Source organism: Otolemur garnettii, unplaced genomic scaffold, assembly GCF_000181295.1.
Source record: "Otolemur garnettii isolate 467f Iridium unplaced genomic scaffold, OtoGar3 scaffold00011, whole genome shotgun sequence".
Lineage (NCBI taxonomy): Eukaryota > Metazoa > Chordata > Mammalia > Primates > Galagidae > Otolemur > Otolemur garnettii.
Window position 1 is genome coordinate 34,250,985 of NW_003852406.1, and position 17,078 is coordinate 34,268,062.

Sequence of the window (17,078 nt, forward strand, 5' to 3'; positions counted from 1 at the left end):
ACCTCTCTATTTTTGTGTCAATACCATGCTGTTTTGATCACTATAGATTTATAGTATAGTCTGAAGTCTGGTAGCATGATTCCACCTGATTTGTTTTTATTTCTCAGTAATGTCTTGGCTATTGAAGGTTTTTTCTGTTTCCATATAAAATGAATTACTAGTTTTTCCATATCTTTAAAGTATGACAGAGGTGCTTTAATGGGGATTGCATTAAATCTGTAGATTGCTTTGGGTAGTATGGACATTTTAACAATATTGATTCTTCCCAGAGACCTGAACAGAAGCTTCTCTGAAGAAGACAGGTGCATGGTATACAGACACATGAAAAAATGCTCATCATCTTTAATCATCAGAGAAATGCAAATCAAAACCACTTTGAGATATCATCTAACTCCAGTAAGAGTAGCCCACATAACAAAATCCCCAAACTACAGATGTTGGCATGGATATGGAGAAAAGGGAACACTTCTTCACTGCTGGTGGAAATGCAAACTAATACATTCCTTTGGAAAGAAGTTTGGAGAACACTCAGGGATCTAAAAATTAACCTGTTGTTGGATCCTGCAATTCCTCTACTAGAAGTATATCCAAAAGACCAAAAATCACTTTGCAAAAAAGATATTTGCACCAGATTATTCATTGCAGCTCAATTCATAATAGCCAAGTCATGGAAGAAGCCCAAGTGCCGTTTAATCCATGAATGGATTAATAAATTGTGGTATATGTATACCATGGAATACTATGTAGCTTTAAAAAAGATGGAGCCTTTACCTCTTTTATGTTTACATGGAGGGACCTAGCACACATTCTCCTGAGTAAAGTATCTCAAGAATGGAGGAAAAAGTATCCAATGTACTCAGTACTTCTATGAATCCTACTTATATTTACTAACACTTTGTTATGAAAGAGAACACAACTATAGCCCAAGATGAAGAAGAGAAATGGAGTGGGAAGGGGGAGGAAGGCTTGATAGAGTGAGGGTAAAAAGTGGGACCACACCTATGGAGCATATTGCAAGGGTACAAGTCAAATCTGTCAAGTGCAGAACATAAGTATCTTGACACAATAATCAAGTAAATGAGGCAAAAGCTATGTTGATTAGTTTGATGTAACCACATCAGATTGTATAAAAAAACCAACACATACATTATACCCCACATATGCATAAATGTATTCATGATCTATGTGTATTTGACTTAATAAAAAATAAATAAATAAAAATAAACCAGGGTCTATGGATTCTTAAATGCTCTGTTTTGCACCATCATTGTATCTCATCTCAGGCCAGCAGATTTTCAAGAAGGGCTTATCAGGATGGTATTCTCAACTGCCTCCCTACATGAAGAGAAAATTCTAGGGTCCTGCTGCCTTTCCTTAGATCGTGTGGGCAGCTGTTCCTTTGTCATCTTGGATTAGACACCTCTGTGAAGGTGCTTGTTTGTTTGCCTTTTCTGTTTAGAGGTCTGTGGATTTTTTTCTTTATCCATGAAGTCCAGCACTTAATACAAGCTGTCTTGGGGGTCATATTTACTTGGCACATGGTTGTGCCATTATGACTTACAGAAAAAAAAGCTTTTATTAAAGGAAATTAATTCCCCTGATTTAATCTCTGAATATTTTTCTAATCTATTTGTTTTGTTCTCAACAAATACCAATTATGCTTATGTTTGACTTCCGCATCCATCACTGCCTACCAAACTAGTCTCCTGTCTTTGCTCCTTTCCATATCACTGCACCTGACTCACTCCAGCTTGTGCTCTGCATCCCTCTGTTCTCACTCATTTTCTTTACCTTTGTTGTTGTTCCCTAGATGTAATTTTCGTGACTGCTACTTTTCTATTTGCTCTTTTATTTTTCTCCTCAGTTTCCCACTGCCTGTTCCAGTCACCTTTCATCGCTTTCTGTTGTTTCATCTTTTTTCTTTTTGAGCTCAAACTTTAGTTTTAAGCCACTTACCCTGAGACATTATGATGATAATTCTTTGGGAATGCGGAGCCTGTTTGTTGGGACTTTTCTCTAGGAACAACTGTCTTTGTTATGTTGTCCATGTAACCTTGCTTTATGCTCTTTTCCCTAGACTTCCTACCTCCTCTTCAATTTTCTCCCTTAGTTTTGATGCATAGATTTCGTACTGGTGCTTAGAATATAGCTGGTGTGTGTGGGTCAGGGGAACAACCTAGGGAAATTTACATCAGTCTGTTGTCTTCAACTTTCTGTCACCAAATCTCTTAGTTTCTTTACTCACATCCTTCTTCAGATTTTGGCATCTGAATGGTTAATGTGACTGAGAAAAGAGCCTCTTACACAACTGGATTTCTGCGACACCATTCAGCAGTTGCTGCGCCCCACACCTCTTCAGCTCTTGCCCCCATCCTTGGCGAGGAGGCATAAAATCATGATGGCTTCTTAGCTCCGTCTCCAGCCATGGTCCTGCAGGGACGTTCTCAGCATTGTGGAGGACAGCTCATGTCCCCCATCTAGTCTCTGCAATCAAAGACTACTAAATAGGCCTTTCTGGACTGCTACACCTACTCCCAGGGAAAGCTGCGTCCTGCGCTGCATCAGAGGAAGTATGTGTCAGCTCTCAGCCTGCCTTCTCATTTGGGCCCAGATTTTATGGTCTTTGGCAGGTGTGTTTCATAATTTATAGTCTGGGATTGTAGCCATTTCATTGTGCATTGAAGGCAGAGTGTTCTGTCTTTTTCATTCTCTTTGTGGGTTTTTTCTTGGGTTTCAAAGGAGAGAAATGGAACTATTTAAAAATGCCATTATTGTTATCTTTTAACAGAAAGCCCTAATGGTGATTATTTTTCAGTATAGAGAAACTGTTTCTATGAGCTTTTGAACAAATATTTTTAAATTACTGCTTACTAGATTATTATTTAGTTTCTTAACAAGTCAAGTCATCATTTAGGAGTTTCCCACATAAAAATCAATGTCAACTTTTTATTAAACTACCATGTGAGTCATCTTCATTCATGCAAGAGCGTGGTTAAATAACTGCCAGTCACCACTCAGGAGACATTTCTAATGATGCATATTTGACTCCCCCCCCCCCATTGGTAGGATGGTTTGTAAATTTGTAAACCATTTTTCTGGATGGCAGTCTTATGTGACTGACTTTGTCTGATGAATTAAAGTAAGCATGCCATTTGAGAATGTTCACAATTCACAGGAGGGGAGATGTCACAATGAGTGCCATTAATTATCATTCACAAAGCAGTAACCATATGCAAACCTTTTCCTGTGGTAGATTCCTTAGGAAGAGCTCATGGGAACAATATACTCTGAACTTTTGCAGATTTGGAACTATCTGTGTGTGGCCTTCAAGCTTAAAGGTCAGTTTGGTAGGATATAGAATGTCTTTGGCTTGGTTGGGCTCTTAGAATCCCAGTGCTTTGGGAAGCTTAGGTGGGAAGACGGTTTGAGGACAGAACTTTGAGACCAGCCTCAGCAACATAGGGGTATCCTGTCTTTACAAATAAATAAGAAAAATTAGCTGGGCATGGTAAGGAACACCTGTAGTCCCAGCTACTCCAGGGGATGATGTGGAAGGATCACATGAGCCCAGGAGTTCAAGGCTGCAGTGAGCTGTGCTCACACCACCACACTCCAGCCTGAGACATGAAGCACAACCCTGTCTTAAAAAAAAAAAAAAAAAAAATCTAAATATTTAGCTCATGCTGTCTTTCCTTTGGTATTTTAGATATATTGCTCTACTGTTTTTTAGTATGAAGTGATATTATTGAGAAGTCTGATGTTGGTTTGATTTTCTTTCACTAATTAAGTTGATCATTTTGTCTAGATGCACAAACACAATTTTCTTTATATCATTTAAAAGCCAGTAGTTTTAGTACAATATGTCTTGATATGGACCATTCTGGGTTAGTTTTCCCAGTTGTACAGAGTGTTCTTTCAGTCTGGCAATTTGAGTCATGTATTTACATTTTTGTTCTGTTATGATGTCTTGGTGGTTTTCTGTTCCTGGGACCCTGTATTTGTTGGGTTTCCTTACCACGTTGTTTATGAATATCATTTTCACTTAAATATTTATTTCTTTTTGATTCTTTTTGTTTCTCCTATTTTTAAAATTTTCCTCATTACACTGTGTTTAGTCATTCTTGGATTCCTTTTAGTCTAGTATACATTTCTGGAAAAAAGAATTTTTTCTAATTCTAATTCTTATTTCTCTAATTCTTTCCTGAACCCCATCAGCCATCATTTTACACCCTTTATCCCTTTTTCCCTGTATTTATTATTGGTATAATAATATCAATATTATCACCTTTTTCTTGAATTTTCTATTTCTGATTTGTATCTATAGTTTTCTTAGTTTCTCTTAGTTCATTTTATAATACATACTGTCATATTTTCATTTGCTTGGAGGACAACTTTTCATTATGTTGTATGCTATTGATACTTCTATCTTACAATGTCTTTGTAGGAGGTTGGTTGATGCTCCTATTTAAATGAAATAAACTATTTTCTGTGCTTTTATGAAAGGGGGTGAGAGTTTTTAGGGTAGTTATCTTATCGTCACTGTTCACTGCCCCCTCCTCTGGAGTTGAAAAGAAGTATTCGACAATTTGGCCACAGTTTTGAAATTTTTGTTTTCTGGACTCCGTGATTCCCAAGGATCTGAAAATTCTCTCCCCTTTGCCCTTGTGTTCCTCTCAATGAGGATTCAGTTCTGACAACATCTCCCTGGTATTCCGAAGGCCATGAGTGGGTCTGGGTGATCTTTTTGCACTCAGTCACCCTCTGGGCCCTGAAGTCTTCTTTCTGTGTCACTGACTGGACTCAGGTCTACTTCTGAGGGTTCTATCCAGAGTACAATTATTTCCTTGTCATGTATTTATTATTGATATAATAATATCAATATTATTGTCCATGCCTCTTGGGCCTGTTCTTTTTCTTTTTTCTCTTTGCCTAGCTGCTAAATTTGCAGTTTCTCCACAAAGTCTGCTATTATGCATGGTTTGGCCTTACTACTTACATAACTTCTATTAAAATTGTCTGTGTTTATTTTTCCCTTTGGCAATTCTAATTGCTTTGTTTTTTGTTTTTTAATGAAAGATTTGGAGACATTAAGCAAGTAGGCTCCCATCGTGATTCTGCTTCATTTTTAAAGGACGCCTGTCACAGTGTGCTTTTGGATACATGCTGGTCATCCTTCAGGGCTTCCACCCCCACTCACATGTTGATGATTCCCACTATTGTGACTGTAATGCAGATCCTCTCTGAGCTATAACACTTTATCAACACCTTTATAGACTCTTTAAAATACATGAAGTAAGCCCATTTTCCGTCCTTTTCAAATCACTTTCTGAATATGCTTCTCCTTCTCTAATTATAAAATTAATGTCATCTCACCCATTGGCTTCCCAGGGTAGAAATCTGGAACATTTCTTCCTTGCCCTTATTTCCTATCAACCCAAATACGTAAGTTACATTTCCCAAATATCTTTCAAAACTATCTCCTATTCTCTATTCCAACTGTTTCATTATCTTTCATTGGTTTTATTTCAACAACCATCTAATGTGGCCTCTCAAGCTCCATCTCCTTCTTCCTCCAATACATTATCCACGTTGCAGCCAGGTTATAGGTCTAAAACGTTGCGTGTACTTCTCTATTCAAGCACTTTCCATCATGCTCTCAGTGTCTGAGGGGATAATTCCAAACATGCAAAGTGCTTTGCCATCTGGCTGCAGCCTCCCCTTTCCATCCCTCCTCCCACCACCTCCTTACTGCGTCCCATTCTCCAGCCACGTAAGACTTAACAGATTCTCACAAATCTGGTCCTGGTCCCACCTAGAACACCCTTCTGTCCCACGTGCACATAGTTTTCACTCATTGCTTAAGACCCAACTCTAAAGTTACATCTTCTACAACACTTTCCTTGGATTCAGGGACACTTACACATTTCTCTCCAGTTTTCACATAGTTCTGTATACAGGGCATCTGCATTGGGTTTTTTTTATATGACTATAAACATTATTTCACCTGTCTGCCTCACTAACTGTGACTCACTGAAGACTATATGTATCCTGGGTTGTCTCTGCCTCCTGGTGCCTGAGGTAATCAATATAGCAAAGCTTAGTAAATGTTGATTAAATGACTGGGAGCTTGTAGGCTTATATTTAAAATGTCGAATCGGGACACTGAGATACAAGAAGCTTACATAAGTCTATTTCAGCCAATATGTGTTCCCAAGCACCAAGAGGTATATGAATGTGTGCAGAAATGATCCTTCCCCTCTGGAAGCTACAATGTAGCCAGAAAAATAAGGTGTGTTCAGGTTGTGTGTGCGCAGATGTATGATGTAAAGTAAGTGGAACAGACAGAACTGCATGAACTTGAACCCAATGGGCATATTCTGAATGGGCCAAAATACAACAGTGAACTGTAAGATTCAGTCTGAAAAGGTCACTATTACTCAAGTAGAAGAGCAGTTATCTTCATGGTGACTAGTAATAAGAGATTATAATTAATACCACAGAATAAAAAATAGTAAAAGAAAGGCTTTAGAATAAACCATGAAATCTAGAAAATTCTTTTATTCATAGAAGGAATATCTGAATGAAGAATTAGTACAGTTGGACCAGCCTGCAGATCAGCAGCAAAGGACAGATTCATGGGCAGATCCCCCTAGTCCCACCAAACACCAATTATAAAGATAATGATAAAAAAGTCTTAAGCCCAAAAAAGCTTCTTGGATCTTGTATAAAAGAGTCCAGAGACTGAAATTTCTTGAAGGAATTTTCATCCTAAGCATTATCAGTAAGTTGAAACTGTTGTTCAACAATAAGATAGAATGTGTGTGTGCATGTGTGTGCTATGTGAGTGTGTGTGTCCCTTTCATGCACTTGTGTGTTGGTATGAGTTTCACAATAGGCTCTTGCTTTGCCAGTGTCTGTGGTTTAAATACTCCCATCACAGCAGGTTTCACACTATCAATCTGATGTTACTGAGGGCAAGCAGAGAAGAGATCCCAACTGGGTCTCACAAGCCAGTGTGAACTGGCTCCCTCACACTGCTGTTTTCATGAGCTTCCGTGAGTCATAATTAATCACTGTATTGAAAAATAGAATGCCGTATTTAAGCAGCCATTTGTCCTGGACATATCTTAAACTGTTCTACGTAAAGTTTCTCATTTATAGAGATCTGTTCATTTTACTTAGCTTGTAGATCTATTGTTCAGGAATGGGCAGGGAGGTACCTGTGGCTTAGTGAGTAGGGCACTGGCCCCATATACCAAGGGTGGTGGGTTCAAGCCTGGCCCTGGCTTAATTGCAACAACAAAAAAATAGCCAGGTGGTGTGGTGGGTGCCTAGAGTCCCAGCTACTTGGGAGGCTGAGGCAAGAGAATCACCTTAAATCCAAGAGCTGGAGGTTGCTGTGAGCTGTGACACCACAACACTCTACCAAGGGCAACAAAGTGAGACTCTATCTTTAAAAAAAAAAAAAAGAATGGGCAAGATTGGGTAACCAAGTACAGTGGTAAAGGTAAAGACATCAAAGATGATTGCAGGTGGTGAAAATGTGGTGGGGGATAGAAAGTGATGGGGAAGCTGGTTAGGGTAGGGTAGAAAGGTTGTTCCTGTGCTTCCCCATGATGACATTATATCCTGTACAGACATCTGAGGATGTGGAACTAGACAGAAGGTCAGGGACTTCCCAGAGATAGAGAATAACTGTAGGAGTCAGAGCAGAAGCCAGGATGCAGGATGAACTATAGAGGAAGAATGTAGCAGTGGAAATCAAAGAATAAAACTTTTTTTTTTTTTGAGATTTAGAAGAAGAAAAGCCAACAGAAAAGATGCAGGCAGGTAAGTAGAAAAAATTAACACACCAAGAAATACCATGAAGGAGAAAGACAAAGGTAAACAAAATGATCAAATGCTCTACCGAAGTATAAAAAATAAAATGATGGAAGACACTGGATTTCAGTTAAAAGGTCACACGTTGCAAGGGGTAAGTGGATCATAGAAACCCACCGTAGGGGAAGATTGACTTATATGAGTCAAAGTCCTTTCTCACAACTTGAAAAGCTATGTACGAACTGAAGGCTCCTTCTTGCCTAAGGTTTGATCCTGACCTAAGAAACCCTGGGGAACTAGCAAGCTGGGTGAATGGACAAAGCTCAGGCATGCCATGTATGAAGCCAGTGACGGGGGGGGGGGGGGGACCATTCCAGCTGCAGGCCAGGACCTGGCTCGGTGAGAAGGGAAATTCTGGCATGGATCCTCAGCCTTTCTGTGTCCAGGATTAGTGGCCAGGTTTATGTGAAAGGACCTTATCCAGAACCACAGAACGGATGGCTTCCACCCAGTGAGCCATCCCATGGCAGAGGGACTGGTTTGGCAAGATGCTTTAGGGAAGGGTAGCAATTTGGTGTTAGAGTCTCTGCCAAAACAAAGCAACTCTGAGATGAGAGGAAATGTCAACTAACAGGAGGAAAGCTGAATCTAGAGGAGACCCAAACCGCTGCGCAGCAAAGTGTGTGCCAGGCTGGACTCAAGTCTGAACATGGGCTTTTGGTGTCACAGGCTGAGTCTGGCTCTGCCGACTTCTGTGCATGAGCCCACCTGCTCTTCCTCCCAGACGGGGGCTTCCCAGAGCTGTGGTTTTGGCTGGGAGCAGAGGGAATCTTGACTGAGCTTGGGCTGACCTCTTAAAGTATGCATAGCTTGCTCTCTGCCCTAGCAATGGTTGCCTAGGAAACTGACTGCCTCAGGTCCACCCTAGCTTACCTGGGTAAACTCCCCCCTTTCTCCTTTTCTTTTTCTCAGCAAAAGCCCCTCCTGTGAATGATTTGCCTCTCCCGTAATAGTAGGCTTGAACTTTTCTTTTTTTTTTTTTTTTGAGACAGAGCCTCAAGCTGTCCCCCCGGGTAGAGTGAATGGCATCACAGCTCACAGCAACCTCCAACTCCTGGGCTCAAGCGAGTCTCCTGCCTCCGCCTCCCAAGTAGCTGGGACTACAGGCGCCCGCTACAACGCCCGGCTATTTTTTGGTTGCAGCCATCATTGTTGTTTGGCGGGTCCGGGCTGGGGATTCGAACCCGCCACCTTAGGTGTACGTGGCTGGCGCCTTAGCCGGTTGAGCTATAGGCGCTGAGCCGGCTTGAACTTTTCTAATGACCAACAGTTTAACACAACTTCAAATTCTCCCTGACTTTGCAAAGACTCTTGAGAAAGAGTCTTTACTTGCTTAGGGCTCTCTGGGGCCTGAAGACCTGTCCACAATCTCATGGCCACAGGCCTCCAGGACACTGTGAGCCAGGTGGGAAGACCATATGGATGCTCAGGAAGTAGCCGCCCACTGAAATATGGGAACAGCTAAGGTCATCGTGAGTCAAAGGTTGGAATTGTTGGGTGATTTGAGGGTGTGGAAGCTCAGAACTGGAGGCAGGACATGAGAGCCACAACATGAGCAAAGACACCAAGGCAAGCCTGTGCAAACACGGCAATAACGTTCCTTTAGTGACATAACTGCCAGCTACAAGTTCAGTCATTCACTGAGAGAAAGGAGGGGAAAGAGTCGATGATGTTACCATTAGTCTCCAGTCTTAAAAAGCCAGTGATAAGAATTTGTTTCACAAGACAGGATAAACTGTGAAGGTCGGTTTGTTCTCAGAGATAAGACGAAAAGAGAGAAGCAGAGGGCTTCTCTCAGAAGGGCTTTTCCCCTCCTGCCCTCATTGGGAAAAGAGGGCAGGAGGGGAAAACACTTCTCAGGCTCTTATATGTGGGGCAACACCCGGGGATCTCACTGAAATGCAGGCTCTGATTCCTTGGGTCTGGGTAGGACTTGAGATTCTTCATTTCTTACAGGTTCCCAGGAGTGAAGCCCATTTGCCTATCCCTGGGCCTCACTAAGTGTAAAGGAGATGAGGCATTCACAGTGCCGAGAGTTTTCTCCACAAAAGCGGGGCCCTTCTGTCTCTGCAGGGCTATCCGTAATCTTTGGAGACAGTAGCCAGATCCTTCGCCTTCTCTGACAACAGGGTGTGGTAAGATCTCACTATGGGAGCTCAGCTGGCTGAGTGGGGTAAACACTGCCTCTCCATTAGCCTACCCAGGCATGCTCCTCTCTAATAGTTTAGATCTCTGAGTAACTCAGTCTCAAAGGAACTCCTGAGGTAATGATTCTTCCTTGGGGCCTCTGTTGTTCCAAGCGTTAGTGAGAAGGAAATAAAACAAACAAACATTCGCACATAAAGCTGCCCTGGTAGACTTGAACTTGTCCTCCCTACTCTGGCATGGAGGTTGCCTCACCTGGAGCACATGCCTCCTTCAGGACCCAACTACAGGAAGACACAGTCCTCCCAACCTTTGCATCACCAACCTATGGAATGGCAGCTTGCTGGGGGGAGTCTTGGCCACTGGGACTGCCTCCAGACCCCTGTGAGTTAGACAAGGGGAGCAGGGCATCCTGGGGAGACTCCTGCTCTGCAGGCCCTGTAGAGATAGGTTTATTTCTTCTCCTGGGAATTTTCTGAGCGCTTAGGGTAACATTTACATAGACTGTCAGTGTCTTGGATATAGATAATGGCCTATTGTTTCTCAGTTAAGACAGTCATAAAATATTAGCACTTAACTGATCTAGAAGGTTAAAACAGGAAAAATCCCAACCTGGTGAATGGGTATATGTATAGAAAAACCATTAATTTAGCCTAAGCTTGAAATGTGGACTTTTCTTCAAGAGTACGGCAAGGGATATTCTGCTAGATATTTCTATATCAAATATCTTGTGTTATCCTCACAAGAGCCACTGCATTCAGAGAAAGAAAAAAAATGGGTGCTCAGAGAGGTTAGTGAGGTGGGACAAAGAAAGGGGCTTACGTGGGGGGATGGCAAGAAAGCACAGATAACCTGAGGAATCAGAGGTCTGCAGGGCCATAGAAACCTACAGAACACTGCGACCCAGCTGATGGAGCAGCACACAGGATACAGTTCCCATATTTGGACATAGAGTGAGCACCGCACACCTCAAATGTCCCAAGTATGGGCAGAACCAACAGTTAGGTCAGCACTCAGCAATTCTTCCCAAAACAATGTCACTCTGAGGTACCTCGGTAGTCAGTGACCAAAAGAGAAGGACAAAGGTGCCTGGAGACACAAAGAGAAGGGAGGAAAGAGGATATTATACCTCCACACTTCCCTGCGTCTGTCTCTCTCTTCTCATTCGGGAGAAGGACCCATTTCCCACTCTAGAGAGGTGCTCTAAGCTTTCTCTTTGTTCATAATAAAATTTCTCATTGTTTTATGCAAGCCTATGTGAAGCCACTGTGCTCCCATCATGCTGCTCGTGCAGGCCATTCTGTGCTCTGCTGCTGTTTACTTTTACTTCCTACTCGAGCCATGCCTCGGTTGAACCTGCTAGTTACAGCAAATAATCAAACCACATCAGTCAGTGGTGTGTGGGGGATGGGGACACTGTGCCCTGAACAGTCAGGCATATTGAACAAGGACACCTGGCTTGTAGTGTTAGAGCTGAACTCTCTTCATGGCTCTGCAAGGCTTGAAATCCTTTGCTCTTGGGATAAAATACGGGAGTGTACACCCTTTGTACTAATCTTGGGTCACAAAGACTTAGGTTTGAATCCAAGCTCTGCCCTTGGCAAGTTACTTCATCTTGAGTGGACCTCTGTTTTCTCATCTACAGAAATGGAGACAAAGTCTGCTTCCAGGACTGTTGTAAGGCAAGATGAGAGGGCAGGCTGGGACTGTACCTGGCCCTGACCCAGGGGCTCATGGCAGTGTGTGGATCTCAGTTACTGTCCTATTTCTCCAGGTTATTTGTGATGTCATGCTTGGCTCTCTGCCCCTAGAAGGTCCACCCTGGTGGCAGCAACTAGAGGTTATAAGACACTGATAACAAAACTGATCAAAAACCTCAAGTCTCTGCTTCACAATCTGTTTCGCATTCTTAGCCTGCAGATGAGAGGTACATGGCATAGCTGGAGCACAGGGCTAGAATAAGAGCTCCGTCTGGTCAAGAAAGGCCCTGCCAGCTACTTACACACCAGTGCCTTCTTATTCATGTTTGTTTGTTTGTTTGTTGTAGTTTTATTTAACTGTAGTCAACCATGATCTGAAAATAGTCAATGGAAAATTCCAGAAACAAACAATTTATAAGTTTTAAAGTACATGTTGTTCTAAGTAGTGTGATGTGATCTCATACTCTGTCCCACCTGGGACATGAATAACCCCTTCATCCTGCATTTCCACAATGTCTTTACCACTGGCCTATTAGTCACTTAGTAGCCTCCTTGGTTATCAGATTAAAAGCACAGCATATACAGGGTTTGGTGCCATCCACGGTCTCAGGCATCCAATGGAGGTCTCGGAACCTTGTGAATAGGGTTTATTCTGCAGGTGATAAGACCTACATAATATTCTGAGCAAGCAGATGACTTGACAGACTCAGTAGTGGGAATATCATGGGATGCCACATAGTCTGGAGGTGAGAGAGCGACACAGAGGCAGGGGAGAGGCACCACTGCAGAAAAGCCCTTGGAATGCTGTCAGAAGGGGTGGGTTTGGCTCCTACTTTGCCTGCTCTGGGAGCTTAGGCAGCTTACTTCTGCTACTGAGGTACCCAGGTACCTCAGAGTGACACTGTTTTGGGAAGAATTGCTGAGTGCTGACCTAACTGTTGGTTCTGCCCATACTTGGGACATTTGAGGTGTGCGGTGCTCACTCTACATCCAAATATGGGAACTGTATCCTGTGTGCTGCTCCATCAGCTGGGTTGCAGTGTTCTGTAGGTTTCTATGGCCCTGCAGACCTCTGATTCCTCAGGTTATCTGTGCTTTCTTGCTACTGGGGTTCAATTTCCCCCACCTGGAAAACAAAGTGTCATCACTAGACTGAGTCAAGGCAGAGGCAGAGAGAAACCAGGTCTGGAAGGTGTTCAGCCAGGGCATAATGAACGCGTCCATATCAGGAGACACAGGGGCGAGGGAACCAGACTACGAGCTTATCCTGGGAGACTATGATTTTGGTAGTTCCAAAAGAAGGTATTTGTTTAAGAGAAAGATGATGAGAACAGTATAAATAATAGCGAGTAAAAACTGACCATGGGCCATGCATGTGGACCCAGTAAATGAGCAGCTCCTTAAATGTGGCACCCTAGGAGCCCTCCTCATCTCACACTATTCCCAGCCTGATCTTGTGGAGGAAATATTTAAAGGCCAAAACAAAAGAGGGATAGAAAAGAAGGGACGGTGAAGGTGAGCTTGACTCTTACCTTTGACCAGTCTCCCACAGCCCAGTGTGGGGGACAGTCGGTCCTGGCACAGGACTTGTGGACTGACGCTTTGGGTCCTTGGCACAATTCATCCGAGAGATTCAAAAAGCTGCCATCTGTTAGCAGTTGCCGACAGGTGACTCTTCGATTCTGAGTTCCTCCACCACATGTCCTGGAACACTAAGAAGACAAGAGGGGTGAGGCCCTGGGCTTTGCCCACTTCGGTGCTATGCAGGGCTCCTCAAACCAGAGCAGGGGCCATGTTGTAGCCAGTCAGTTTACCTGCTGCCATTCTTCAATATGCCAGCTTGGGGGGCAGTCAAACTGATTGCATGCTTGTAAAGCATGTGGTTTTTCATCTCTGCATTCCTCAGGAGGGGCAGGGGACTCCCCTGGGTGCAGGCAATACACGTCCCGGGTCTGAATTCCAACACCACAGGTAGCTGAGCAGGCCCCCCAGGAACCCAGGTGCCACCTGTACCAAAAAATAAGTGAGGAAGGATCAACTACCCAGTGAGACAGCATGTGACCATCAGAGCATAAAAATGTCACATCCTCCTCTGGACTTCCTGATTTCACACTCTGTGTGCAGATTCTTCAGTCATGGAATCTCCACCAATATGTGTGATTAAGATACAGAAATATGGTATTTAAAGGCAAGAAATATCAGGAAAGTATTTAAAGATCTTACCCATTGGGAAGGTCCAGAGTAAAAAGAAACAGATTTGTTCCCACCCTGTCCCACCACCATACATCAAAAATAAAATGTTGGGTTTTGTTTTGAATAGAATTCCAAGGCAATGATGATTTACATAAGTGTCAAAAGAAATTTTAAATGCTTAAAAGCACACTTCAGGAAATCTTCAGGGCACCTGGCTTCATTATTTGGAATATCCCTAAGAAAATTCTTTTATGTTAGGATTGGATTTATAACATATATATAATGTGATTCCTTTCCAATAAGGTCTTGGAAAAAATCAGGATTTCTCATGAAACATCTGTAAAAATGAAAAACCAGAGTAGCTGCTTTCAATACATATTTCCAAGTTGCCTTCAAGGAAGATTCTCCCAATTTACACACTCAGCAGAAGCATTTGAGGGTGCCTAGTTTCCTGTATGCGTGACAAAACTCCAGACTATCATTTTAAAAAGTCTCTGCCATCAGATGGGTAAAAAATTATACACAATAGTTACCTTAATTTGTGAATATTTAATTAGAAGACAGGAATTCTTAACTAGTTACTGTGGAGATATATCATGAGGAAACCATTTAAAAATGCTTAAAACGTGCATCAAGGATGATGCTCTCCAGGGTAATTGGTAATAGCAAAAAAATTAAATTTTACAAAATGGAAGGAGATCATCTAAATGTTTAACAATAAAAATGAAAACAAATAATTGTCCATTCACACAGCACAATGTCAGCACCATTAAAATAATAAAGTAGACGCACGGGTTATTAACACAGAAATGCATTCATGATATATTTTTATTAGAAAAGAAAAACAGGTCATAAAATAGTTTGCATACTATAATTATGCTTTGCATGCATTTATCAATATATGAAGAATAAAAGTCTGGATAATTATACATCAAGATGTTAACAGTGATGATCTCTAAGTGGTAGTATTTTTATTTTCTTTATTCTTTTTGTGTGTTTGCTTCTGAGACAGTCTAGCTCTACAGCCACAGCAAGTAGTGTTCTGGCGACTTTACAGCTCATTGCACTGCCAAACTCCTGGGCTCAAATAATCCTCCTGCCTCAGCCTCCTGAGTAGCTGGAATCATAGACACATGCTACCATGCCTGGATAATTTTTCTATTTTCAGTACACACGAGGTCTTGCTTTTGTTCAGGATTGTCTCGAACTTCTAATCTCAAGTGATCCTCCTTCCCTAGCCTCCGAAAATGCTGGGATTGCAGACATGAGCCACTGTGCGGGGCCTATTTTCTTTAGTTTGGATTTTTTTTCCTGGTTTTTATTATGATAAGTATTCATTATCAAAAAAATAAGTTAGTTCTCTGAAAAAACTAGTGTTTACATAAAGATGATTCTCTATTTTTTTCTCATTTCTAATTTTCTGTAATAAACATCTTACTTGTATAAATAAGGGAAAAATGAAAAGTTAAAAAATTGAATTTAAGACAAATATAATAGGACAAAAAGATTGAATAAAATCTTTATTTATGAAGGGAAATTTCACAATGAAGATATAACAATCAGACAAGTATGGAGAGTAAACCAAAAGCATAAAGAAGACCCTTTGGCAACTGCAGCAACATCAAAAATAAATGAATGGGATATGATCAAGTTAAAACACTTCTGCACAGCTAAGGGCTCAATAACTAAACCAAACAGCCTTCAGAATGGGGGAAGATACTTGCATGCTCTTAGTTTGACTAAGGGCTGATAACTAGCCTCTATAGAGAATTCAAACTAATCAACAAGAAAAGAGCAATATGAACAGAAACTTCTCTGAAGAAGACAGAATAACGACCAGCAAACATGAAAAAAATGCTCATTGACCCTAGTCATCACAGAAATGCAAATCAAAACTACTCTGAGATATCACCTAACCCCAGTGAGAATGGCCCACATCACAAAGCCTCAAAACTACAGATGCTGGCATGGATGTGGAGAGAAGGGAAAGTTTTTGCACTGTTGTTGCAAATTAATACAACCTCTATGGAAAAAAACATAAAAGAGCTAAAAAGTTGACCTGCCATTTGACCCTATAATCCCATTAGTAGGTATCTACACAAAAGAAGAAGAAAAAAAAGCATTTTATCATAAGGATATTTGCACTAGAATGTTTATTGCAGCTCATTCATAATCACCAAGATTGTGCCCAAGTGCCCATCAACCCATGAATGGATTAATAAGCTGTGGTATATTCCATTCCAGACACCAGAGAGCTTACTCTTTATCCACTAAAGCCAGGAAGGGAGTCTTCATGAGAAAGAGAACATGCTGCACTGTGACCTTGCACTTTCCAGCCTCTAGAACTGTGAGAAAATAAAGTTCATCTCCGCACTTCTCAGGAGGGGCCACCCAGTCTATGGTATTTTGTTATGGCCACCTGATCTAATATAGTATGTTTTCTATTACAGTGTATTTTCTAACTAATATGGTATGTTTTCCAATTATAGTGGGACTAAATTAGATATTCCCCAAATATTTAGAAAGCATGCAATAATATTCTAAATTATTCAAGGATCAAAGAAGAAATGATAATGGAAATTAAATAGTATTTATTTTTAAATTTTATTTTAATATTTTAATACTAAATATATTGAGCAACCCGAGTTTAAAAATAGTAAATATTTTTAAATATATGTTAATAAAAATATGAAATGCCAAATTTTGTGGTATGTAGCTCGAACAACAATTAGAAGAAGATAAACTTAAATGCATATATTATAAAAAAAGAAGGGCTGACAATAATAATCTAAGTATCTATTTTAAGAGGTCCAAAGAAAGAAAAAAGTAAACAGTAAAGATGAAAATGGAATAAATGAACTAAAAATCAAAACAAAAAGTTATTTTTTCAAAAAGCTAATAAAACTGATAAATTATTGATGAAGTATAAGGAAAAAAGAAAGAAGGCACAAAATATCAGTATCAGGAATTTAAGAGGGAATCTTAAAGGAATTAAAAATAATGAAAATATAGGCCGGCTGTGGTGGCTCACGCCTATAATCCCAGCAGTCTGGGAGGCTGAGATGGGTAGATTGACTGAGCTCACAGGTTTGAGACCAGCCTGAGCAAGAGCCAGACCTCATCCCCCAAAATAGCTGGGTGTTGTGGTGGGCGCCTGTA

At 41.2% G+C, this 17,078-nt stretch overlaps 1 protein-coding gene across 1 annotated transcript in view; it reads right to left on the reverse strand.

Moving 5' to 3' along the window:
- Positions 1-17,078, reverse strand: part of ADAMTSL3 (ADAMTS like 3) — a 391,341-nt gene that overhangs the window by 78,135 nt on the left and 296,128 nt on the right. Inside the window, exons 18-19 of the mRNA XM_012801847.2 lie at positions 13,541-13,733; positions 13,259-13,438 (exon numbers count right to left, since the gene is read on the reverse strand). Coding sequence (XP_012657301.1) covers positions 13,259-13,438; positions 13,541-13,733 — 373 coding nt within the window. The remainder of the gene's footprint in view (positions 1-13,258; positions 13,439-13,540; positions 13,734-17,078) is intronic.